The following is a 25,730-nucleotide window of genomic DNA, read 5'->3' as shown; positions in this document are numbered from 1 at the left end:
TGTAATTTAAACTTTCACAGACATTGACTTACATTTAAAGAGATATAAACACAAATCTGTAAGAGTCTGTTTACATTTGGAAAAGTTGCTCCCAAAAACTGCATCTTGTGCAATAAACAGCCTTTATTCAATAAATACATACTTACATGACATAACTTAACTTAGTAATTTAACTAATATAATCATCTTTAACACATTAGTAACAATTAGAACACAACATCTTGAAGTATAACAGTTTTAAACAGTTTACAACCTTTGAGAAAAAGAAAAAAAAGCACTCCATGTAATGACATCACATATCAATGACAGAGGAAGGCAAGAAGAAACGTTTAAAATATGCCATCAAATATGCCGATAAAAGCCTCCTCCTCTTTGCTGCTGCCGTTGAATATATTATGGTATGTAAAGAAAAGAGGAAAGAGAATTCATTAATTATGTGGAAAGTGTATGACATAACATCTTTGAGCCATTAATTGATCAATCACAGCTCATACATCTGTGCTCAATATATGATTAATTTTATAAATCACTGTAAAAAATGATGGTATGATACTATACCTCTGATTGACAGCCGAGCTGGCACTGGCTGAGACACTCGTTGAAAAGAAATCCAATGTAGTGTTCACATGGGCCACATGAGGCTGTTTCTGGAGATTTTCTGATGTTTTCACTGTGAACGCCTCACTAGAAATGTTTGTTGTCTGCACAAAGAGGAAGAGAGGTGTTCTTCATATATACCACTTTTCTTTGTTTTATAAATAACTGAAGTAAATTAAAACATGTATGTGATTTCAATGTTACCACTGAAACGGCACAAAGACAACTGCAGATATTTCCACGTACACACACACACACACACACACACACACACCTTTTTATTCCAGTTGAGTGTGATTCTTTTCTGTGGTATGATTGTCTGATGAACTTGTGAAGGTCCGAATGTTAGTCTTCTTTTTACAGGACTCACATTTGTTGAAATCGCCCTAAAACACAAACATATGACATATAACGTTACATTGGTAAAATATATATATATATATATATAAAATTAAATTCTTACCTCAGGGGTGTAGTGACAGTAGTTGCACAGGGCTTGGCTTGTGAAGATCCAAGAAGATCCACTGCTGCTGATGTGGCAGTGCCTACAAAATACAAGAAATAGGTATAATCCCACAAAATCAAGTTTTAATGAGATGTGTAAACACTAACAACATAAATTAAATAGTTTGCTCCACCCAGCTGGTTGTACTCAGCACACTGCTGGATCTGAGGGTTGGCTTCAGTTGAGGCCAACAAAGACTCGCTAGCATGCACTAAGTTCTCATCATCAAAGTCGCCCCAGTCGTCCCATTCATTTCCAAGGTCAAAGCTGACTGTTGGTAACTGGGAGGATGAAGCATTGTCGCACAGAGCTTCCTGTTCTGACACTGTGGTGGGCCTCTTTGAGTATGCAGAGCTGGTTGTATTGATGTGGTATATATGCTGTTCAGAGTTCAGACTCCCACCACTTGTTTCGTTGTTCGTCCACACAGAGAAACCTGGTTTTAAAGAATGGACACATGATCACATGTTTCTAGACTGTGTGCCTTTTTGAATTCAGTTCATGTTCAGGGCTTTGTATGTATTCTCTCAAGAGTCTGTAAATGTATTGTAATCCCAAAAACGATAGCATGATTGACACACTAGAATAAAAACATAGTTCAAATGGTTAGGAACAGAGTTCATGTCATCTACTTCATGTCTTATTCACCTTCATCAAGGTTGCTTAGACAAACAACGTCTGGCTCACTGTCTTCACCTGTCAGGTCATGACCACAGTGAGGCCTCACTGATGCTTTGTAGTGGCTTCCACCGTATCTTAAGGTCAAATGCATAGGATTGAGAACATATTTCAACAAAAACCAAACTCATCACACATTGTCACAATTTTGAATAATTCAATTTGCAGCAGCTGGTACAGCAACTGGTTTCTAATGTTGTACTTAAATCAAAAATGTGATTACCGGGAAACAGGAGGAAGTATTTCTTTGGGTTTGTAAGCAAACTCCTTCATGCTGGTGGACACAGATTCCTCAATCATTCTCATCTGAGGAAGTAAAAGGAAGGATTATACCTAATTAACAGGGTTCTACATGATCTACTGGTGTGCTTGGTTTAAAATAACTAAACCTGTGCAACCAGTAACTACACTCACACTCACCTTGAGTCGTTTAACTGGAGTCTGCACCAATGCACCATATCTGGTTCTCAGGTCATCCAAATAGGAGGAGAAAGTGGATCCCTGGGTTGCTGACCTCTTCCGGCCCACAGTTACACCTACTTTACCTTTGTAAGAGACATTAGTACTCTCACTAATATGCTAGAAGAAAGAGACCTCTGTAATCTTGGCAGGCACATATATTGATGCACAGACTGATCATTTTAAGACATATACAGTAAAAGTTAGGTTGATGTACTCACAGCAGTCATGGGCACAGAGATTCTTGTTCTTGCAGAAGTGGTTGCACTGCCTCTTATTGCCTGAATCTGCTTACAATTAGTTTTCATACATTAACATGACTATACTATTTTAGATTGACAGTAAAATGCTGCAGTGTATTGCCTTGGTCTTTATCGGGCGTGGCCTTTTCCTTCTGAGTTGCAGTCTGATTCGATGACAGTGGTTTCAGTGTAGAAGGATGCGGTGTCTGTCCAGCAGCAGTATGTGTTATGTCGTATGAATTTTCAATCCCAAAACTCCTGGCTGCAGAGTAGTACACCATAAATTTCTGCTGGATGTCCAGGCCGACTACACAGAAAATACAGTAACAGCACTCTTTAGAATCAGAATCAGAAATTGTAGAGGCTGTTCAGTCCAAGAGTTTAAAGCTAAGGATGTTCAATGATCAATTCTATTCTAATTCTATGAGTAAAAGTCCTGTGTAAAGATGTTTTCAATGGTAAACTTTACCGTATTCTGAGCTGATGAGGCTGACACTGAGCTCCTCTCCTTTTGAGGCCTTTGTCACGTCAATCCTCTTGGACCAGCTGCCACACTTCAGCAGCACTAAGTCCCTGGAATAAAACAAACTAATGACTGGGTGAAAGAAGAATTAAGAATTAAGAGAGACAGTGAAACACAACAGAAAGCACAGGAAAAAATTTTCTCACGTGAGTTTCTGCAGAAATACTACAGTGTTGTCAGAGTTTCCGATGATTAGAGAGACATAGTGGTGGTCCTGAGCTGTTCTCCTGGATAGTAGCTGTGCATGGTTTTTCACTTTCACCTTCACCACAATCTCTGCTGTGGTACTGCTATACCTGGGCAGCTACAGAATACAAAGAAAAAATACCCAACTTTAGAAACACATAATTACAAACAACAGGGCTTTGAGGGTATTTTAAAAATTATAAATGGCTCCCAAATGATGTTATTTACCTGCTCAAGAGTAACTTCATACTTAGGAAGATGTATGACAGACTCTCTGATTTGGTTTCCAAACGGCGGATGTCTGTTGAGAATCTGTATAAGCAAATACAGTTAACAAAGGTTCCATCCAAATGCTTTATATAGTCATTGTATGTGTTGTCATCTGCTATGCCAGGAAGAGTTGGTGTGGAAGTATTAGTAAGTGTTTAACTTTATCTTGTTTGACTTCTACATTACAACAGTCAGAATGTTGGCACAGAGATACAAATAGCTCTTAACAGAGGTGTAGGGTGGTGCAACTTCCTCCCTCCAACAGTAACAATCAAAAACATACCAGTATGTGATGGAGCTATCCTTTTGGCAACCAACATGACATGTGTAAGCATGTGTGTTTTCAGAGCCAGTTGTCTACATCAGTATTGACTTTCCTGGTGAATGTTTCAATCAAATAAAAATGACTTTTCTTTTAAATATTACACAAACGGACCAGCTCAAGCTCTCTTGGGTGGCTTTCCTCTATTTTGCTGAAAGTGGTGAGTCCAGCGTTGACCATGGCAGTTGACAGACTCTGGCCTGACACAACACAGAATGTTATTATCATATGATTATGAACTGCATGTATACCTAAGAAAAATATCAGTTTTATTCATGCTGTTGTAACTGTGCCATTAAAATTGTTAACCTAATACACCCATGCATGAGCTTCTGTTTCTATGTGTAGTATTGAGCAATGCACCCACCTATTTTCTCCAGCTGTCTAGAAACATAGGCCGAGTTTTCCCATAGCTTGGCTCTAAAGCACTTCGCCAGAATGAGGGAGTTGAGGACAGCAGACAAACCAGTCTTGGATCGCTGAATCAGAAACTCAGACAAGCCTGTTTGGGATCCAAAAACTTAAAAAATGCAACCAGACGGGCCTTTCTTTGTTTGTTATACCTGATTTACTCAACATACATCTGCTGATGCGAATCCCATTCCTGAAAATCCTTGCCGTGTCTTGTGTGAGTCCAAACTCTTGAACACAGATGGACCCCAGCTGAGCCTGAATCAAGCTTCAATGTAATAAACGTGTTAGGTACAGTGGGCAGTCCAAAATTAATTCACCATAAACTGTAATGTACCTACACTGTAATATGTATTTTAAATAACACACAGGCAACACACTTAATGACCAAACCTACCAGTTCACCTTCATCTCACTGGTTTTGATCTTTCCTTCCATGGGAAATCTAAAAGAAATACATTGAAATCACATTTATAATGGCGTGTCTCAGACAGAGGTTACAATGCTGTATGCAGCTGCTGGTCACATGAATTCATCTGACCTGACTGTGATCCTGTTCTTGTCCCTGTTCAATGTGTTCAAGGGCCTCTTCTCATTCACTCTCAACTGAATGTCACTGAACTCTCTGCTCTTCGACACCAGCTTAATCTGTGCACACACTCAATACTTTACTGTGTCGCCTTTCTTTTTGAAAGTTTTTTTAGTTTATCTAGCACATTCAGAGAGAAATAACCTTCAGGACAGTCAAGCATCTCTAGGATAATTCTGCAAAGCCCCAAACCTTTCTCTAGCTTATCAGCACAATATGTTTGTATCTCTGAACTTTAATCAAATATACATGTACAGAAAACCTACCAGGTCAGACAGGTTCTCAGTGCCTGCTACTTGATCGAACTGTTTCATGGTGTCAAAGGCAACACAGTACCTGGCCATCAATCTCCCAGCCTCTGTGAGGAAGAAAATAAACTTAAAAGTTACCCACATCTATAAATAGAAATAGAAATATATTTTAAACCTGCTGCTTCTCTACCTGTTGGTTTAATGTTGATATCCTCATCCATGTTGATCAGACCAATGGAGGACAGAGAGTTGAGGTTTTTCAGACACAGTTCTAGAGCATGGGAGAAACACATAAGATTGAACTGTGAAAAACAGTGTGCACACTACTTATAACAAGTAAGTCTACACTGTGCAGCCACATGTTAATTCAGTAGAAACAACAATAATGGCTTACCTTGTAATTTGGCTTCAATACCATATTGGTCCAAATCTGCAGAGAAACCTGAAATAAAAGACACAGACTGACTTCACACACTTGGTGAGTTGGCCACACACATTGTCTAACACTCATTCTGCCATATGATTTGTGTTTGTGTGGCTCTGACCATAGTGTGTGGGATTCTTGAGGGCTCTGATGTAGAGAAAGGTGGAGCGTATCCAGTCCAGAGCCATGTTGACATCACTGATGGTCTGGAGAACAATCTCTGCATTGAGATGCTCCACCAGGTTACTGTGTAAGCTGTAAGAAACACAAACAATCTGTACATTGATCTTTTATGTCTATGTCTATTTTTATATGAGAGAGGAATACCACATGAGCGAGAGACACAATTAAAATGCTATCTGCAATACCTGCTCTCAATGATTTCCATGCCATTCATAAGCGTCATGTACTTGTCTTTGGTCTGAATCTTGGTCATGATCACAGCAGTGGCTGAGGTGTCAAACTAGAAAAGAATGAAAGGCACAAGTTCACCTCTGCACTATGGTAAAAAAAAATGCACAAAACCATCCCTTATTATGCTTTAATTGTGATACTACCTGCGGTCTGCCAGCTCGGCCTATCATCTGCAGCAGGTCAGCCTCACTGTACTCCTCACAGGAGCCTGTGACGTACTGCATGGTGGACTTGATCACTACAAGGTGAGCTGGCAAGTTGACACCCATGGCCAGAGTCCTGGTAGTGACTATTACAAACAAATTGTGGGTTAAAATTTCTGGCTATTTCAGACTAAGACTAAGACATTTCATGGACAGCTTGAAAAGCCAATAGTGTTATTCTTATTGTCCAGTATATCATTTTTGTGTTTACTATTTTGGCACAACCATGTCAAAAACCCATTTAAAATGCTGTTGTAACCTCACAGAGAACAGGCAGGTCTGCTTGAGTGAAGGCTTCTTCTATCAACTTCCTATCAGACAAGTCAACTCCTGCATGGTGGTAACCAACTCCTAACATCACCAGATCTGCACCACAACAACACAAAGTTATATTATATATGATATGATATGATAAGCTACTTGTTTTCTCATTGGATTTGGACTTGTGACGTTATGTCGATCAAGATGATCAGTCATCTAGGTCATTATTCATTCAAGAGCTTGAAGCGAGGCAACAGAACTTGTAGAGTTTCCTTGGTGTTTTGCTGCTCCTCCAAGCAGCTTCATCTAGTTCCCATTGAGGTGTACAAAATGGCCAAAACTATGTGGATTATCTTTAATTCAGTCAGGATTCAGAGGCCCTACCTTTCAGTTTTGAATCCAGAATACAGTTTGCATATTTCATCAACCTGCAGAAAAAAGTAGAACAAGTTAAAAAAGCTTAACTAGATATAAAATATTGTGATGAAAGGTGGCATAGGATAAATATACTATTGTGGATAAGGAAGCATCATACTTTTGCTTGTGTTCAATGCTCATAATGAATCGAGCATCCTTTGCCAAAACTGCAGCTGACTGCTGGGCTCCTTTCCTTGTAGAGCAAAACTAATTAAAAAATGTCACATAATTAGACAAACTAATCCATGACTGTTCCTACACTTTGTCCCAATTTGTCTACCTACCACTAATGTAGGTTTCCGGTCAGAGTATGTCTGGATGATGTTGGCCATTTTGTAGTTCAGTGACAAGTCAAACTTGAACTCTGTTTGATTTGCGCTGCATGGAAATCCCAGCACCACCTTCCGTAGCTTCACTGGACGGTGGCTCTCATCCATTTCCAAATATGCTGCTGGACCGCTCTCATTCGATAGCCAGTCTGCTATCTAATAACAGACAGGCAGTTCATCAACTAGCTACCGATTTACACCAAGATACAGTGCAAACACAACATGGAAAGTGGAGACTCACTTCCTTTCTCAGACACTTACATCTGTTATATTGGGTATGGTGGCTGACACTGCCACAAATCTCATAGAGACGCCCTGCTCTGGATTCTGTAAGGTCCTGTAGCTGTGGACTGCCTTCATCCTGCTCACCACCACTTCCAGTGTGGCACCACGGGTGGCATCTTTCACCACATGTACCTGGAAGGTAAAAAAAATATATAAGAATCTTGCAGTTTACTTTGGAAACAGCTCAGAGGTTCAGCACTAATGATGATAAGCAGACAAAACAGAGTCATCAAATCCATTATCAATATAAATTATTAACATACTGTAAATGAGTTCATTACAGAAAGAACTAAGCAGGTTTCTGTGTGTTCCCATAAATCATACACCAGGATAAAGGTGTTTCTTTTAGCACAGCAACCTCCATTAAACAGGCAGATATGAGATACTATTAACATTTAAAAACCTCTGTGAGTAAAACATACTGACCTCATCAATAAGGAAGAGTCTGACAAGCTGCAGCAAACAGTTATCCTTCCATTTTCTCGTCATGCTGTCCCACTTTTCCTAAAGAATCACATATAATGTAATGTATGAACGATTAATAATGTATTGTATGTATGTATCATTAAATTATGTATTTAAATATGGTTTGGGATCACATCAGTATTATTATTAGTTCTAGCCTTTTTTTTTGATGGATGTATTTAATTGAAATGCTCCACAGCGTCACATACAGGCGTGGTCAGGATGATGTGGGAATCCTGAATCTCAAAGAAGTCATCGATCTCTGTGTCGCCAGTCAGCTCCTTGCAGCTCAGCCCCAGAGGGCCAAACTTCTTCTTCCAATTCTCAAAGCACTGACTGCAGAGGGCTTTGACTGGAGCCACTGTGGATATCAAACAACAACAAAAAACTATATGCAACAACAAAATGCATCTTTAAATAAATTATAATCCTAACAAAGGAGCAAGTCGAAAGAAAATTTTCCAAAAGACCATTTTGTAATTAGTCAGGTTTGCTGTATCAAAGCCATTGCTTGTCCTGACAGTACGTAACAGCTCAAGCTGGGAATGACCAAATGCATTTTAGGTCAAGCCTCCTCAGACTGGCACTGACTGCAAGCTTACTGTATACAGCTTTGACGTCTCTCCAGGGCTCTGAACTCTCCATTAGCAGCCGAATGATGGCCAGCTCAAACAGCACAGTTTTACCAGATCCAGTAGGAGCACAAGCCACGAAGTTCTTATTTGTATAAAGAACCTGTGAACAAACCAAACACACAGGTATGCCAGGAGACACTCCCAAACTTAGTTAATCTGAACAGGTTATGACAAGATATGTTATTCATATTGCTGAGCATTACTGGCATTTACAAAAACTGCTTACATCATCTAGAGCTTTGGACTGGACATAATTGAAAAAGGGGAACTCGCTAAAGACGGATCTGAACTTAACAGCTGTGGAAAAAAGCTTTAGGAAATTAAACAATATACTTGTTAAATAGCCTTCGAAACATTCAAGCACAATTCAAACCATTCAATACTGTCACACTATTTTTAATGAAAGGATACGTATTTCCGAAACTGGTCGCAAAACTTCAGACCCAGATGAGCCTACAGGTGAACAAACATAAAGAACTTTCAGTTTCTATCACATTTAAGTGAATTTTCAACTTGGTTTGAAAGAGAATTAAGAGAATTAAGAAGATGTATAGGCATAAAATGATTTTTTTTTTAATTTTGTTTTAGTAGAGTAATGCTCCTAGTGTATATTCACTTCACTATGGTTTGTTTTTATAGTTTACTGTTTCTACTCTTCACCACCTAGTGACCAGTGTCTTCCATTACAGCACAGCATTGCAGCAGTCAATGGGGGAAGCTCACCTCATTTCACCTCATCACACCCAAACACATTGTGGCAGCTGCTAGCATAGCTACACATTGGCATACTCATTAGCTGCAACCCTTTACAAAAGCACTTTGAGTTTATTTTGTGCGCTTGCTTGTATGTGACAGCATCAGTGTAGTGAAACACCTTCTATGCGCAGCGGCTGAGGCGTCATGGGCGGAATGAAAGCTCTCCTTGTGCCCTTGTCCTGCTTTTGTGCATGCGCCGCCTGCTGAGGGGGTCGGTCATTTGCTGCAGAGGACCCAAGAGGACGGGGTAGGAACAGGGGCCTGGAGGGAACGGGAGGAGCTGTGTGGCCAACTGTCGCCTGTGGCGACTGAATAGGAGGAGGAGGTGCTGTCGTCATGGTAACCTGACTGAGAAAAGTTTGAGGTCTGGATGTTGTCTGTCTGCTACTGCCATCGGTGCTGAAGTCATCTCTGTTTGATGCCTCACCTCCACCAGGCAACACCTGAATCTTGAACAAGCTGTTTTGGGAAGATAAATGGAATAAAAAATTAAAAATTATGCTAGGAAATTTATCGTTGTAGGATACAGGCTTAGTTGAAGAGTGCCAGGCATAATAGCCTTTGGCAACAGGACTAACTAGAAAATGGTTGAGCATCCTATCATATTCTTCTTAAGAACTGTCCCCTGGGCTGATAACTTGCACTTCCAGTTTAACTAAGCATCTCATAAATTATGACAATGTGGGGTTTACCAGTACCTTGCTATTGTCAAGCCTGAAACTGTGGCAATGCCATTTTTAAAGTTAATCACATTAACTCACATTAATACTGTAAACTTAATCATTTCAAATAATGTTCTGCTTCTGCCCACAAGGAAAATCCCATTATTGCCAGCTTTTCATGGTCAAAAGCTGCATGGCCAACCACTTATGGGAAAATTGAAGTGTAAATTTCTTTTGCATCACTCAACATACATACTGGGAAAAATTGCTGAAAATGCACAAACATTCAATGAATAATAAGTGACACTGACCTGCGTCTTAGAGGTGGGTTTTGGCTGCAATCAAGAGGCAAACAACTGCTGATGGCCAAGTGACCCGAGTCCTGCAGGGATTCAGCCGCAACTCTGTGACTCTGACAACCACCCTGAGAGTAATCCATGAACTTCTCCTCTCCCCAAACGGCACCTGTGGCTCTGCTGGTACCACTGGCACCTTGAGTCTCCAGTGCCTCATCAGTGTTGAAACTGTAAGAACCATTGCTTTGTGATGGTAAGACCTCAAGGCCAGCTGATTCTTTAAATGGAGGCTGGAATTTCTTTTTTTTCTGAGAAAAACCTGTGAGTAATATGGAAATAAGATAAACACAGTAATAGGACAAATATTTTGGTTTCTGCCCAGCTGGTGCTTATTAGTAAGACTCTGAAAATTAAGGTTGTCTAACATCTTCACTGCTTTGATGTGACAAGGCAGAAAATGTACAATTACACTGATAATGCACTAATGATACATGAATATATCACCTAAATTATACTGTTTACACAAGTAAAACTGGGAAAACATTCAAGCCTATTGAAGTTACTGTGTCACTGAGTCATGTTACATTTAGTAGGCCTTATTCTGAGCAGTTTCCTCAAGTCAAGTGAAAAGGAATTCCTCCTAATTCAGAGCATACATACCGTATAGAGATGAAAAAGCCTCTGCCTCTTCTAGCATATCCTGAGTGGCTGGAATACATGCAATAGATGGAGACGCTTCAAGCTGCCACAGACTGACCTCCTGATGCAGTGGCTTTCTGTCAGATACAATCCAAAGGGAGAGAGAAATACTCAACTTAGAAGGTGACGGCAGGGGAAGGATGATGGGGTACATCTTTGTGTACTTACACTTTGTGGACAATGGGTTTCTCAAAAAACAGATTGTCCAAGGACAAGGTGCATTCACCAGAATCCAACATCCTGTCAGACAATGTAGGCACTCACACATGTGAGGGGGAAGTCAATCACTCACAATGCCTGATCTTAAAAACATCAGGCTGAGATTAAAAACGAAAACAGAAAAATTTACTCAGACAACAAATAGGACTGTACTGTATATCTATTAAATATGAAAGGAAACACATTTTTTTAAAGAAGTAAAAAAAAATATATTTTACACACAAGATATCCTTTGAATAGTTTACCATTATCCTGCTAATTTGGCTTATAATGACCCCACTAACACTAAATAAGAATAAAAGTATTATTTTACAGGTGATGAAGGGTAAAAAACGAGTATAAAACAGTGAAAATGTATTGTTGAAATTACCTGGGCTAACATATAAGCTAAGCTAGCTTTAGCACAGCTAGCAGCAACTTAGTGACACACATTAGTCACATACATTTCACCGGTTCAACTGCATAGTTAAGGAAAAAATGCATAATTTAAATGTTATAAGTTATCATTGTGTACCCACCTGCTAACACTTCATTAACGCAACAAAAAACCCGTTAAGGCCGTAGCTTAACCCTTGACCTTACTACAACAAGGTAGTCTTTTATTTACGCTCGAGAGCGAGCTACCGACCAGTGACAACTTTATTAGCACATTTTCTTTTTGACAAACAGCTCTGGTAACCCGGCTGCGTAAATGCTCTCAGCAAAATTAAGTAGGCCAGCCAAAACATAACACATCAAACGGTATACTGTCATAGAGTGTATAATAAAACATCGTGTTCTCTCTTAAAACATGGGGTTGTAATAACTGAACTGGCGAATCAATGGCCACAAAAACAACAAAGACCGGAGAGAGCAACCATGGGGGATAATGGTAACATCTCTCCTATGTTGGCATACAATATTTGCCTGTGCGTCAATGACAACTTAAAGACAGTAAAACCTGATAGATGCTTAAAAAATCAAACCAAATAGAAACAAAACTTTCAATGTATCTTATCAATTAATACGGTCATTAAACGCCATCACCCTAAAAATCTGCCACCTAAAAGAGATGGTCATTAACTCCGGTTTTATGCCTCCTATCTGGAATGAACCATTGCAAATGTTTCGGGGGAGCATGGCGCCGACTCGAAACAATACGCGACAAAAATATACGAGACAATAACGTAGTTAATGTTTTGACTAAAGCTTTTATATGAAACTGCAACACAATATAACGTTATTATTCAAGGAAGTGTTCGATCTGTGAGAGCAGGGCCGTTCGTATGTATGGTTACCCTTACAAAAGAAATGATCTGCCCCACACCAGACCACCACGGAAAATGGCGACTGTGAAATAGATAGAAGACGAAAGTAAGAAATTATTCAATGCAGCGTTTAAATTGTGCCCTGTTTCCATCCGCACCGCTCGCAGGTAACGTTTGCTTGTCTTTCATCATTTTGTCGATGCCTATGTATGGAGAATAGCGAGGAACGGTTGTCATTAGCTTTAGTTTAGCCTGAGGAATAGATTTTGGTATGGAACAGCCTTAATGGAATGGTCTGCAGCTCCTGCAAGCAGCATCCAACAACACAGCGTGATATAAACGCCAAAGAAATGTAATGATAACGCAACTGATCGTTGGTATATATGATCAGATTTGCTCTGAAAGTACGTACATTTGGAAACATCCTCCAACTATTGTGGGTTGGCATATAACTGAACTACTGTGCTGAAAGTTTTAGCTCTATACAAAATCCACAGCCGCTCATTAAAAGTCATTTACGAGGGCCATCTCTGTGCAGATTTGGTGCTGTTGTGTCGGTGTTAGAAGCACCTTTATCTGCCAAAGAGCCTTTCACTTCGTATGACTCGGTATTACACTTTTATTGCCCTTCTTCGACCTTGCATCGTTATAAATGACCCCAAAAATACCTTGCCAAAGTGTCATGCTGTTTGTACTTATCTTTGTTTATTCTGCAGTCAGTGAATGGTGGTTGATCTAGGTTCACACTAGTGGCCTAACTAAACTGTGTATTGTTCATATGTAATAGGCACAGTCAAATACACAACTATCAAATAATAATCAAAAATGGTAACATCCAAAATAACACTTGAATAGGTTTAAAATGCTGGTATTTTTCTGATCTGATCTTAAACATGCATTGACTATCTTAGCATTTTGGACTGTGAGTAATGATTATTTTCATCATTGATTAATCTGCCAATTATTAAAAAAAATCATGCAGTCTCTCTGTAGTTAAATGTCAGAAAACACCTCCCATAAATCTATGTTATATCCGATTAAATTCAAGATGACCTCCCACATTTGGTGTGCAGAGAAGGATGCATTTCAGGTTAGCTAGAAATGGCTGGTTTAGGTGTAGGCTTTAGGATTAGGCTACAACAATAGACTCTTCTCTCTGCAATCTCTAATGAGGAAAAGCCACACTAACGGTAAGGCAAGCTAGCTAACCTAGTTTTGTCCTTTTAAGAAAATATTTAACTGTTTTGTTCCTCAGATTTTCAACTACCGATGCAAATATACAATATAAGATATCAGCCCTGATTATTGACTAATTGGGGGTAATGGGGCTGATCCATTGGACTAATCTGTTTCCTTGTCCAAGGTTTTTTATTCATAATGTCTGCCTCCAGCAGCATGCTGGTAGACTTGACTCACAGAGATAAACCACATGGAGCAGGTAAAGCTTAAGAATCTGTTGTGTCAGGTATATGATCGAGGCTAAGTTAGCATATTGTCTGTAGCTAGGTAAATAAGGTATGTGTTTTGTTTTCTCGCATAAAGATTTGATTTGCAAATCATCATCTCACTGTCACAGAGAGATTTCCAGCTTTGTAGTGGGTTGTTGCTATGCAGATCTTTAGAAAGCTGTCCATTGCCACTTGATTGCGATTACTTGATTTGAGGGACTTTTAAGGGGAGTGGCATGGCGGTATAAATGTGTGCATATTCCTTAGTGTTGTATTGGTGCCAGAGTGAACATTAAATGCTGAGATGTGCTATGAATCAGTTCTTACACCGTAGGTACTATTACAGGCCTAGTTCATGGACTGGGATTGTTGTGCCTTCCTGTTTTGTGTGAAAGGTACAGAGGGGAAACACCATAGCAATGGTGATAGGAAGACATCGATTTGGTCAATGTGCAACACCGATGGCCTTCTGAAAGGCCAACCAGTCTAACAGAAGATGGCATGCTAGTATAATATTGGATGTTGATCATGGTCTTGCTTGAAAAGCTACATCTGGCATCAGAAAATGGGGCTGACCCATGGGGCTGATCGGTTCCCTTCAATGTTATGTGTGCACAGCATACAATTAGTAACTTGACTCATGACAAATACATAGAGTAACAACATGGAGCAAGTCAAGGAGTCAGCTGTATGGAGCTGAATCAAACTTGCTAAGCTAACAAGTTTGATGGTATTGGATATTGGCCAGTATGCAAAGCCCAGGTATTGGTATGAATATTGGGACTGAAAAAGTTGAATCAGTCTATCCGTAGACACTATACCCTTTTGAAAGCATTATGCCAGCGTAGTTGTTTGTAAATGAGCAAAAGCTGTGCTATTTAGAGTATATGTAAATGGCTCAAGTATTTGGTGGAATATCTGTGGTATCTATTTACCATAAAACTACTGGCAACTACCACATTGTCAGCAGATAGTAGCACATATGCCATGGGAATTCATTCTTTTTCCATTACTTTGTGAAATGTTTGGGATCACAGTGTGTTTAAAAGATGTACACACTCAAAATACAGTTATGTAGGACAATGGCACTCTAAAACACACAGTCCTGTTTATCCTGTTTAGCTTGCAGTCATAGCATAAAATAGTTGACTCAGTACTGTAAGCGTTTCATTCATTGTGTTGCAATCTGAAGTATTTTGACATAACAATGAATTGTACATCATTTGGGACTAAACATTCAACTCTATTTTGGCTGGTTTTTGCCTGATTGAATGTCCGTATTATTTGGAAATATCAACCTTTTGAATGGGAAGAGAAAATTCAGCTGTGTCCGCTTAGATCAGTTTTACTACACCGGTTCTGTGCTTGTGTAAAGATGGACTACCCTTTAGCTAAAGTAAAAAAGGTTTGAATTAAACTATTGGGATACAAAGTTGATTTAATAATTACTGTACTGAGAGGAATATCTAAGAAGGCTTCACTGTTTTTTGCAGGTCATGGCAGCTGAAATGTCATGTCTGACAGGTGTCGATGACGAAGACAAAGATGCAGATCCTGAGATCAATGCCCTCACGCTCCTGCAAGAACCAATGAGGATGGCACAAGTATCGGCCTCTTGTGCTGATTCTTTTGGCAAACCTTCCCTGAAGCAAAACAGTGTCCTAGACGTTCTGTCAAATACAGACATGTTGACAGCAGTTGGCCTAGGAAATGGACCGTCTTCGCATCAGGAGCCACAACCCCATGAACTCAACAGCATTTCCACAGAGAAAGACGAGGAGAAGAGCATCACCCCACTAAAAACTGTGCAGGAAATTGACACTGCAGGAATTTGGGGATTTGACGTAGAGTCACCCGAAAACTCGTTGGATAATTTTAATAGTGCCAGTGACCTTAGTTGGGACCCTCACAAAGAGTTCATGCATTTTCTTTGGGATAACCGTAGCGATTCCCCTGGTGAGGAACCAAAAGAAGAAGTCACTCCTGCCAAGAGCCAAAGGAGGAGGAAACGGAAAATGGACATGGTTGTCATGGTGGATCCCTCAGAAGACCTTTACCCTGATCTGAGCCCCAAGTCATCCGAGGAACTGTCCGATGTTGAAGGGCCAGTTGAGTCCATTACTGTCGGAAAAGACAGAAAGTCAGCGAAGTTCTCCAAGCCACAGTCATCACCAACAGGGAATGTTTCCAAGTACCCCAATGGAACTGTAAAGGCCATCAAGGAAATTCTCTACACTGCGCCTGCAAGAAATTCACATGAGAATAGTATCAGTCATGGGCTTTCACCATTGAAGGGAAGGCTCACAATAAATTCCCATTCAGAGGGTAAGCCATCATGTTATCCTTGCTCAAAATGTAAGCTCATATTCAAGAAGGAGCATCATTTGCGTCGTCACATGAAGTCTCACTTTGAGCCTCCTAATAATTCGCCAAAGCCTTTTATATGTCGAGAATGTGGACAGTCTTTCAGTCAAAGTGGTTCACTTATTGAGCACATGTCCATCCATCAGGAGAAAAGAACAAAACTCACTGAGGAGATCAAAGAAATCAGTGCTAAGAAAAAAGAGGATAAAAATGAGGACAAAAAGTTTTGCTGCCCTCAGTGTCCATTTGGAACAAATTGCCCAAACACATTTGTTCAACACGCAAAAACACACGAGAAGGACAAGAGGAAGTTTAGATGTGACAAATGTAGCTTCAGGACTATGAGCGAGAGTGATCTTAGGAGACATAACATTATGCAGCACACTATTATCACAGTTAAAAAGCAGATCCAGGATGAAGACTCTCAAATCTTCTCCTGTAACATTTGTTCATATAGAGCTTTTAACAAAAATGTTTTTAGGAATCATCTTCTGCGACGCCATCAACAAAGCTTTGAGGAATATGAAACTGCACAGCGTAGTGAGAAAAATGCACAACCACCCAAGGAGCAGCAAGTGCCTACTTGTAAAACTCCTGTTGAAGATGCAGAGTTTACATCAAAGATCTCAATAAAAAATCGGATCTCTTCTAAAAGAGCTTCTTCACCTGATGAGTCCAGTGACATTTCAGACTTGTTTAAAAATAGTGGAATTAGGAAAGGGTCCAGGCATCAGCTAACGGAATCAAAACTTGACAAATCCATTAATGTTCTCATATCTCGACAAAGACATGGAAGGAAGACTGCAGAACAGAGGGAAAGCAATAATTGTAGTACATCTGTTCAGGATTGTCACAAAAGTGATAGAGATGACTGTGATGAGTTGCCAGGGACATTGACTGTAAAGATGGAAGATACAGCTTTATCCTCCAATGACGCCAAGTGGAATTCAGTCAAAAAGTCACCTTCTAAAAGGAAGATGTCCACCCCATACCGCAACACCACTGACCAAGACTCATGCTTCATCTTACCAAAACCTTCAAGAAACCAAGAAGAAGATGAGGTGTCAGACTGTGACGAAAAGGACATTTTCCAGTTTACGGATACAGATGCTAACCCTTTTGACAATGGTATCAAAAAACAAAAACAAAACATCATTTACACTTATAGCAGAAGAATGTCCATGAGGGGAGCTCTACAAGCATCTAAAAGGCTGTTTGAGAAAATAAAGACTGAAGAGCAAGAGTCGGATGACCCTGAAATCAAAGAAGAGTGTATAGAAACAGAAGTGTTTCCAGAAACCTTTGAGGCCCACCAAATACCGCTGGAGGAATCCTTCGCAGATGATTTGTCCGATGACTTGCAAGAGCGCAAGAACTGTCCATACTGTCCTGCAGTGTTTGAGTCAGGTGTTGGATTGTCCAATCATGTGCGAGGGCATCTTCATAGGGTTGGACTTAGCTACAATGCACGCCATGTTGTGCCTCCGGAACAGGTGGCTTGTCAAGATAGGAGGCCACGAGTTCGACGAAAATTTTCAGCGTTTCGCCGATTCAAGAAAGGTACTAAAATATTTCTGCTAAATGTATTTAATGAAGTTTAGTGGTTAGGAACCAAAGTCATTGTTAACATTTCAGCACAATGGGAAACTGTCAGTTTACAGACTGGCTTCTTAATTAAACTGCTAAAAAACATTCTTATCACAGTTTGACAATGAGACGTGTTCCACCTTTGGTTCTACGTCCTTGTACTGAAATGCAGATGCTCTGGAAAAACATCTGTTAATTTAGCATCTGTAGAAATTATTGCACTGTTGTAATGTAGCTGCATCTGAAGTCGTTATGTTATGTTATTGTTATGTTTAAGATTTGTCAAATGTATAACTTTCTATGCACGCGTTATTTTTTTCAGTGTTACGGCTGGAGTCGGATTCTGAGACTGTGAAGAGCATTCACTCCTGTCCATTATGTGGGGACTCATTTGATAACAGGACTGGGCAGTCCAACCATATACGAGGCCATCTCAAAAAGCTTGGTAAAAAGTTTATTACAAAGAACAAATCCCCACTTCTTCTACTGCGGGAGCTGATGCGCGACAAGAAGGAGTTTCAGCGGGCCGTTCAGATTGTGGGAAGAAGACGAAACCATTTTCAATATGGTGCTTCACCAAAGCTGCCCAATGCTGATCATTTCACATCAACCCTCACTGGAATCCCAAAAAGTAATTCTACTCCAAGTGTTTGCACTGATGCCAAACCACTGATGCCCACATTTTCTTTAGCTGAAATAGAATCTGAAAAAAGGCAACTGGAGACCAAGCTGGACGTTAAAGATTCACTCTCAGGCACAACTGCCTTGATAGGAATTCTGAAAAAGAGGAAGTGTCAGGAAGATGCCAGACTAAAAGCGTCCTCTCAACTATCAAGAAACACATTAACAGTCTCTACAAACAGTGAACAAAGTTCAGGATCAAGAGATGTAGTTTCACTGCCAAACTCAATATCTGGTAAGTAACTACATGCACAAATAATTCACTGTTGGATGTCCTAGATCACTATATTGAAAACTACTGGTATGCATTATGCATCATGTAATTAGGAGCAGTTATTTAAAGTCCAAGGAACAATATTGTATATTGTGGGTATATTTAAAGCAAGGTGTCGTCTGTATACAGGAGTAGAACGAAATTGTTGTGTCCTGACAGCAACACATGATTATTTTTGCATATTGATACAGATCTTCTTTAACATTGACTGCATTTCTGTTTTTGTTGTTGTTGTTGTTTTTTAGCAGAGAAAGGTGAATTCAACAGGAAGGTGTGCATCCATTGCAATGCAACGTTCCACAGTGGAGTTAGCTTGTCTAATCACCTCCGGGCATATGCAAAAAGAAAAAGGATTGCTTTGCTTGAGGGAACCAGTAAGTACTCACAGAAACATTCTCTCAAAGAACACAGTAATAATACAAGACAACTGCTTTAAGCAAAATAAATTAAATATTATTTTATAGGCAGCACAGAGGTTTGCAGAGCGGTTGGTGCATGGCTGGATAATTTGTTACTTATCTACATGATCTGGCTTTTTCATTGCAAAAACAAATGATGGGCCCAAACAACACAATCATTCAGCAAGCAGGTTGAAACCTGGATACAACTGAGGAGCAAGACGTTTATAACCATCAGTAAAGACAGTGTACATATTGATTTGTACTTGAAATGAGGTCACAGCATTCTTAAAATATATGTCTTACAAAAGAAATTGAGTCACTTCTATTCACCACACTGTTTCTTATAAAAGAGCAAACCTTCAGCAGCAGCAGAGACAAAAGCTCGATCCACTGACCAGAAACTACTAATAAAATTAGGCACGCATGAACAAACTTCTACCAGCTGATTGTACCTGAGTAACATAGTTTCTGGTTCTGCACTGACTACATTATCTGTGTGGCTACAAACTAAAAGGGGTTACCATATCCACATTTTTGTTATATTTAGTGCGGCGGTGGTTATTTGCGTCCTCCCCCACAAGGTGAGAATCTAGAAGGACATCAGCAAGTGAGACACTGCAAAAATTTTAATTGCAGAGCGACCTCTTCATGGCAGAAAGCCTCCAGGACCTACTTTTCCGGCAGCCACACATATCACAGTTTTAATCCCGTGTAGCGAAGCCTCTGTGTGTGTTAGGAGGCAGATGAGCCAGACCGTTCATCTTACTGGCATTAGGCCAGAACATGAGACTGAATAACAAAAAGGCCAACAATGCCCAGACACCCAATCCAACACACCTACTGTATAAACGTCAATGTTATGTGCCATACTGAGTAATAAATTCTGTCTTTCAGCGATTGACTGTAAAGCTGTTAGGCCACGCTCAAGACCTGGCTCAAAGAAGAAGACACTGCCCTTATCCCAAACTCCAGAGGAGATGTTCAGGCTCACCTGCAGGTAACATGTTACTGATGCATATCCTTAAGCTCCCATTTGTTTATCAAATCATCCTGTAATAGCCACTGGGTTTTTTTCTCAGGTCCTGCTCCATTCAGTTGCAACATACAAATTAAATTTGAATAAAAATCTCATAAAATCTTCATTCAAGCAGCAGACAGTATTCCTTTTGAGTATAGATAGAATAAGCCACCTCAGCAAGGCCCTCCATGTTGCTGCTATTTTTGCAGATGTTGTTGGCATACTGTAAGACCACAATATGAGTGAAGGCTTTCTGGTGGCATTGCTGCATGAACAGCCTTTTTTTGGTGGATTTTCTCACAAAAATCTAAACTTGCATCTGTTTTTTACAGGTTCTGTGACCTCGTCTTCCAGGGTCCCTTGTCGGTCCAGGAGGACTGGATTAAACATTTACAGAGACACATCATGAACACTAGTGTCCCTCACACTGGGCTAGGCATGGTAGAGGTCACCTCTCCGCCCCCCACTGAAACCATGACCCTCAAGACTGATCAGGACAGATCTTCGATAGTCACATATGCTGCCTCATGAGGCCACTGGGGATCTTTTTAGATTTCACTTTAGACTGTATGTGTACGTACATTGGATGTTCCTTCACTTTTTTTAGTCAATGAAATACTGGCCAAAGTACAACACTGCTGAGTAGTTGCAGTTATTGTACATGTTTGGACAGATGGAAAAGTTAATTATTTTGGAAATTGTTACCTTTTGTCTGTTTTTACATGGTCCATTTTTGGGGGGAAATGAAATTCCAAAGTGGACAGACTGCTTTGTTTTATGCAGTAATGTAGTGTGGAATCCATTTCTTATGAAGACAACTTTTACCTCAGATTTCTCATGGTTTGAGTCAGTTTTGTCAAAGTTTGGGAGCACCTCTCTTCTGTATCAATACTCACATAAAAAAAACAACTAAAAAATAATGGAAACAATTTTCCTTTGTATTACTCATGTTCAAATAAATGCCCACAATATCTTTTCAGGCCAGAGTTACTGAGATAAATATTTCAACTGAGTGCAAAAATAAAGTGTCTGCAAACTTGTTATGCATAGAAAGTGTTTTATAGTATTTCAGTAACTGCATTGTTTCTAATAATGACTTCAAACTGATGGTGGTTGAGGAAAAAAAAAAAAGAGACCTAACACGCACAACCCGTGCTGATTATGCCCTTCATACATGTCACCTATATTTAATGTTTAAATATACTGTTTTGAAATAATTTAATTTTAAATGTACTATATCACACAGATACAATGCTTAAAACATTTGTGTTGGTCTAAATAAAAAAAAAGGACAAGAAACAAGTTGACTTTTTTTTATTTTTCTGCTCCTACATCTGATCTGTAAATTATTGATAAAAATGTGCTTAAGGTAACGATCACTATGACCTGGGACAACATAAACGTGAGCCACATGTGACATGACAACTAATATGGAGTCAAAATTCAGCCACAGACTGAGGATATCTCCTCTGGATGAGGCACATGTTGATGGCCGAGGATCAGTATCTTCTTACATGGGCCTCTTGTTCTTCAAGCAGTGCAGAGTAAACAGCACTTTGGAGACTGTTCGTTTTGTCATTGAAATGGGTTGCCACCCTGAAGGAAAAGAATCAGATAAATGTAAAATAAAATGATGATTTTTAAAAAAATAAAAATCATTTTCCATGTTATCTGCTCAAAAACAATCAATTTAAGGTGGTTCATTACTAAACTTGCAAATATTAATAAAGGATGTATACTATGATGTACTTAATGGAAACATCATACAAAATACCTGCAGGAAGTCTTCAAACTGCGGCTTCAGCTCCCCCATCATGGTTTCTGCCTTGCTGAGGCAGGCGCATCTCTGCCGCATCTCAAACTCCTACAGGAAATCAATCTAATAATCATCATCGATCACAGCAGATATTTATAGAAATTCCAATGATTTGTGTTTTGCTGTAGAACAGCAGCATTACCACTGTGTTAGAGATGTGTTCCTGAGAGGTGATGTGACTCTGCACTTGGGCTGCAGACGTAGATATGAAGACTTTGCAAGCTGCACAGTGAAACATTTCCACCTTCGTCATGTGGTCATTTTTCTGCAGAGCTGTCAGGGCAAGGATCAGATGATGATCAGGTTTTAGGTCAGAGCATGCCTGTTCCGATTTACGACTTTATGATTAATGCATTGACCTTGAAGTGCACTGTCCTCAATCGGTCGGCTGCACTGATGACTTTTATACAGCATGACTTCCTGTAAAACATCTGTAATCATTTACCGGCAAGACAATGTATGCACATCTGTTTGAGTGACCCATCAATAGGTTTTAGCTGTATAGTAAATGATCTCACCTGCAGGAATGCTACAGTCATATCATCGTAGTGATTATTCTGCTGAATGTGCTCCAGTGTGTCCCAGTGAATTCTGCTGTCCAAATGGTCCTCCAGCTCCTGCCCGTTGGCAAGCGCAACGTCACAAAGGTCACAGGTGATGGGATACCTGGAAGAAAGATGTTCACACCATTAAATCAGCTTAACAGCAAACGCGTCAATGGCAAAGATCTCTATCTAAGTGACTATTGTGTTGATATGGCCACACATACTTGTCTGTTAAAGTTTGATTCTTGTTCAGTTTTGTTGGAGGTGCCTCTCGGTCCAGATCTGCAGAACAATTACAAAAACATCCTCACACACGACAGTGTGTCCATGTAATCCATGGAGTCATGTCTCTTTTGATATTTATTCTGAGATGGTTACCGGATGTAAAGGTTAGCTAGCAATCTATGCTTTGTGAACAGCTTACCTGTTTCCACACATGTTAACTGATGTTGATAGTCCCTCTTTAACTTGGGAGGAGATAATCTAACTGTAGTCATCTAGAGAGGAGAAAGTGACCATCTGTCAGTAACAGATACAGATATCCTGTTCACAGCTCAGGAACAAAAAGACTGATATATAGTGCATACTGTCAGTGGTAACTCTCTCCTAAAGTCTGGCAATGTTGTGTCTTCCCCGTTGGTCCTCTGCCCTCCATAAGTTGCGGGAAACACCTGAGTGGAGGAGCCATGAATAAGCTTGTTGGGGCTGCAGTGTCTTTTGTCCAGGTGTCCACTCATAGAGTCATAGCCTGGGCTATAAGCCTGTTGTTCAGATGGTCTATGTCTTGGACTGAGACATTGACTCTCTGTGGGTCTGATCCCAGGGCTTAAGTGATGTCTGTCCACGGATCGGTTCTCTGGCTCAGAGTAAGGTACATCCCAGCGAGAGCTTCTACGTGGTGCAACATGGCTGTCTTGGTTGGGTGGGGAGGGGTCAGGGGTTAGAGCTTGTGGCAACTCAGGCTCAGAGTCTGACGACAGAGGACTGTTGGGATCGTAGAGTCCAGTCCTAAAGGCAGGGGAAGAGGGAGTTACAAATAAAACAGATCATCTGGAAAAACATGTTCCACTAACCACTGAAAGTCTTGTTCGTGTATCAATCATCTAATAACATGTCTGCTTCAACTCTCAGTGAGGAGTTGCATCTTGTCATTTTGTGAGGACAGGGGACACCTCTCTGAACTGAGGGACTCACCTGTCCAAGGTGTTTGTGCTTTCTTCCTGAGAGCTGTCATCTGCTTTGTCAAGTGGTTTGAATGAAGATTTCCATTTTCCTCCAGATGGTTTGTCTGCAGAATATAAAGGAGAAACAGAGAAGAGGAATGAGACAATCAGAGCATTTCACCATACATTTGATCTAATCCAGTTTTGGCATCTTTTCCAGCGATGTGTTTTCACTGATTGCTATATGGTCGTATAAAACCTGTATTTTATGACTGTGTTACTATTCCGTATATTAATGTATGCCGTCCTGATAGTAAAAGTGTCAGTAGATGAACAACAAACATGATAAACAATGCAGTGTTAGCTTGAACGTCCACAGAAGTTACCTGCACCTTTGTGGGCTGGAGTGTCCGATGTCCTAGTGTTTGAGCTGTCTGTCGCACTTACACGTTTCATGGCCTCTATGAACTGCTGAGGTACTCTGTTTAATCACATGGAGCATAAATCAAAGTGCAAATGAATGAGAAAACAGCAGGAAACGCAGCTAGTTTAGCTGCTAGCTTTAGCTGCTAGGCTACAGACAAGACAACGCGTTTGTAGTATTGCTAACAGTTAGATTTAACACCGTGCATGCATTTTATATGTATCTATCAAGTCATTAAAAGGGCAGCATCACAAACTAATCAAACAGGCGGAGTGGCGCATTATCTAAATCTAAAACTTTCTCAATTATCACATTAGCCTCTAGCTGGACTGAACAAAACAACTGAGCGTACAAACCGTCCAGGTGGTCGTTGTATGTATCCTGGAGAAGCTACGTTTGATATTGCTTGAGGGTTGAACGGTACATTATTCTTACGGTTCATTTTTTTTCTACATAGGAGGATGTATTGTGTGTGTGTAAAGCTAACGCTAACTCTCCTCCAAAGCAAAACTAGTTAGCTAATGCTAACTCCCGCCGACAGATGGCAGCAAAGTGCAATAAATGATGAACTAACTGTGTAAACAATGGAGCGCGGCTAGTGTTTTAAAACATATACAGTCTTAGATTAAAAGGCATGAATAGTTCATAGAATACCGGTATTTCAGTGTCTGGCTCCCCATAGTCTTTGTTTAATAAGGCTTGTATGTATGTTTACGTTCTGCCAGTTCAATGGTTGTTTAACATTCAGAGAATGATCAAACTGGTGTTTTGGTTATCCTTGCATGTGATATTTTTCCCCAGTGGGTTAAAACCTCTTGGGGACGCACCAAAAAATCCTCCCTGCAGGAGAAGCCCTGTGTTGTGGCTTTGGCCATGTTCTTTGATGTATCATAGAAAGACAGATCTTCCAAAACTGAGCATGCACTGATCTTTATGAGATCAGGCTCTCTTTTGACACAGGATGCAAGAACTCGTATGTGTATATAAACTGGGATGGTGGGTTCAAATAGGTACATAAAAATAAAGCAGACAAGGGTAGTAAGTTAGGCAGAAATAATATATCTGAAGGACAGGTCATTGTGATGGAAATGGGAAAGTTAGGGTCAAGATCCAAACAGACACAGAGATCTTATTGTGCTTAACAGGACTCACATGTCCCAGTACACTGTTAATGGTCACCCTGTAAAATCCAGACTGGATACTGAGAAGCTGAGGTGCCTGATTAGAATGATCATTTTTACACAGCTATTCAGGATGATGTGGAAGAATAAACTCAAGGATTACATGGGTTAAGGCACTCAAACTGGAAAACACTGCTTTTTACCTGTGAGCTAGAAACAGATTGTGTAGACTGGCATAATAGAATCATCCCATTTGTTGGAAAATGTTGAGCAATGTCCACACTCAATGTGTATATCCTAGATATTTGTAATCTGCATGCATGTAATGTGTACTTTTTGGGGGCAGCTGCAGTACAGACATTGGAACACCGCCTCAGCCTGCTGGCAACACTGACAAAAGACCTTCAACTCCAGGATCCTTTGCACAGAAGGCCTGAAGGGACGATAACAAAAACCCATTCTCAAGTTTCTGCTGCAGACAGGAAACAAAGGAGGTTGAAAAAAAAGAAACTATGGCACCAAACAATCACTGGGCTTTTGTCA

At 40.1% G+C, this 25,730-nt stretch overlaps 3 protein-coding genes across 6 annotated transcripts; 1 reads left to right on the top strand and 2 right to left on the bottom strand.

The window, feature by feature from the left end:
- Positions 1-329: 329 nt before the first annotated feature.
- hfm1 (helicase for meiosis 1) lies at positions 330-11,118 on the bottom strand. Its single transcript, XM_028427509.1, has 38 exons — positions 11,048-11,118; positions 10,841-10,956; positions 10,196-10,499; positions 9,341-9,681; positions 8,878-8,919; positions 8,693-8,763; positions 8,434-8,566; positions 8,041-8,192; positions 7,793-7,870; positions 7,343-7,498; positions 7,037-7,237; positions 6,871-6,959; positions 6,720-6,763; positions 6,339-6,440; positions 6,015-6,160; positions 5,826-5,920; positions 5,579-5,712; positions 5,428-5,475; positions 5,224-5,304; positions 5,049-5,140; positions 4,735-4,841; positions 4,591-4,638; positions 4,364-4,461; positions 4,150-4,284; positions 3,897-3,982; positions 3,419-3,502; positions 3,151-3,308; positions 2,951-3,054; positions 2,603-2,788; positions 2,461-2,526; positions 2,201-2,325; positions 2,004-2,086; positions 1,751-1,857; positions 1,236-1,538; positions 1,061-1,142; positions 872-983; positions 559-701; positions 330-375 (listed from the first exon to the last, which is right to left on the bottom strand). The coding sequence occupies exons 1-38, from the start codon at positions 11,116-11,118 to the stop codon at positions 330-332; spliced, it is 4,569 nt and encodes a 1,522-aa protein (XP_028283310.1).
- Positions 11,119-12,401: 1,283 nt separating this feature from the next.
- On the top strand, positions 12,402-21,417 carry znf644a (zinc finger protein 644a). 2 transcript variants are annotated; one of them, XM_028428513.1, is made up of 6 exons: positions 12,402-12,512; positions 15,287-17,717; positions 18,067-18,660; positions 18,945-19,073; positions 19,995-20,097; positions 20,451-21,417. In XM_028428513.1, exons 2-6 carry the CDS (start codon positions 15,290-15,292, stop codon positions 20,647-20,649), a joined length of 3,453 nt encoding a protein of 1,150 aa, XP_028284314.1. In that variant the 5' UTR covers positions 12,402-12,512; positions 15,287-15,289; the 3' UTR covers positions 20,650-21,417. The 2 variants fall into 2 exon arrangements, with proteins under 2 accessions (XP_028284314.1, XP_028284315.1); XM_028428514.1 differs by having other exon boundaries at positions 12,406-12,451.
- LOC114450464 (DBIRD complex subunit ZNF326-like) lies at positions 21,418-24,589 on the bottom strand. Of its 3 annotated transcripts, none has more exons than XM_028428601.1 (11): positions 24,423-24,589; positions 24,029-24,123; positions 23,674-23,767; positions 23,067-23,487; positions 22,904-22,976; positions 22,704-22,761; positions 22,453-22,600; positions 22,294-22,354; positions 22,077-22,207; positions 21,893-21,982; positions 21,418-21,714 (listed from the first exon to the last, which is right to left on the bottom strand). In XM_028428601.1, exons 1-11 carry the CDS (start codon positions 24,506-24,508, stop codon positions 21,694-21,696), a joined length of 1,278 nt encoding a protein of 425 aa, XP_028284402.1. In that variant the 5' UTR covers positions 24,509-24,589; the 3' UTR covers positions 21,418-21,693. The 3 variants fall into 3 exon arrangements, with proteins under 3 accessions (XP_028284402.1, XP_028284404.1, XP_028284403.1); XM_028428603.1 differs by having other exon boundaries at positions 23,079-23,487; XM_028428602.1 differs by having other exon boundaries at positions 24,035-24,123.
- Positions 24,590-25,730: the final 1,141 nt, after the last annotated feature.

Source organism: Parambassis ranga, chromosome 17 (assembly GCF_900634625.1).
Source record: "Parambassis ranga chromosome 17, fParRan2.1, whole genome shotgun sequence".
Lineage (NCBI taxonomy): Eukaryota > Metazoa > Chordata > Actinopteri > Ambassidae > Parambassis > Parambassis ranga.
This window is presented reverse-complemented; position numbering and strand designations above follow the sequence as displayed.

Coding starts and splice junctions, on each gene's coding strand:
- hfm1 (XM_028427509.1), bottom strand. CDS start 11,118: ATGTTGGATTCTGGTGAATGCACCTTGTCCTTGGACAATCTGTTTTTT. Junction 6,764..6,870: donor AGCATTGAACACAAGCAAAA/GTATGATGCTTC, acceptor TTTTTTCTGCAG/GTTGATGAAATATGCAAACT. Junction 2,326..2,460: donor TCTCTGTGCCCATGACTGCT/GTGAGTACATCA, acceptor TCTCTTACAAAG/GTAAAGTAGGTGTAACTGTG.
- znf644a (XM_028428513.1), top strand. CDS start 15,290: ATGGCAGCTGAAATGTCATGTCTGACAGGTGTCGATGACGAAGACAAA. Junction 19,074..19,994: donor TGCTTTGCTTGAGGGAACCA/GTAAGTACTCAC, acceptor TCTGTCTTTCAG/CGATTGACTGTAAAGCTGTT. Junction 20,098..20,450: donor ATGTTCAGGCTCACCTGCAG/GTAACATGTTAC, acceptor TGTTTTTTACAG/GTTCTGTGACCTCGTCTTCC.
- LOC114450464 (XM_028428601.1), bottom strand. CDS start 24,508: ATGAACCGTAAGAATAATGTACCGTTCAACCCTCAAGCAATATCAAAC. Junction 23,488..23,673: donor AGCACAAACACCTTGGACAG/GTGAGTCCCTCA, acceptor CCCTGCCTTTAG/GACTGGACTCTACGATCCCA. Junction 22,762..22,903: donor GTTAACATGTGTGGAAACAG/GTAAGCTGTTCA, acceptor ATTGTTCTGCAG/ATCTGGACCGAGAGGCACCT.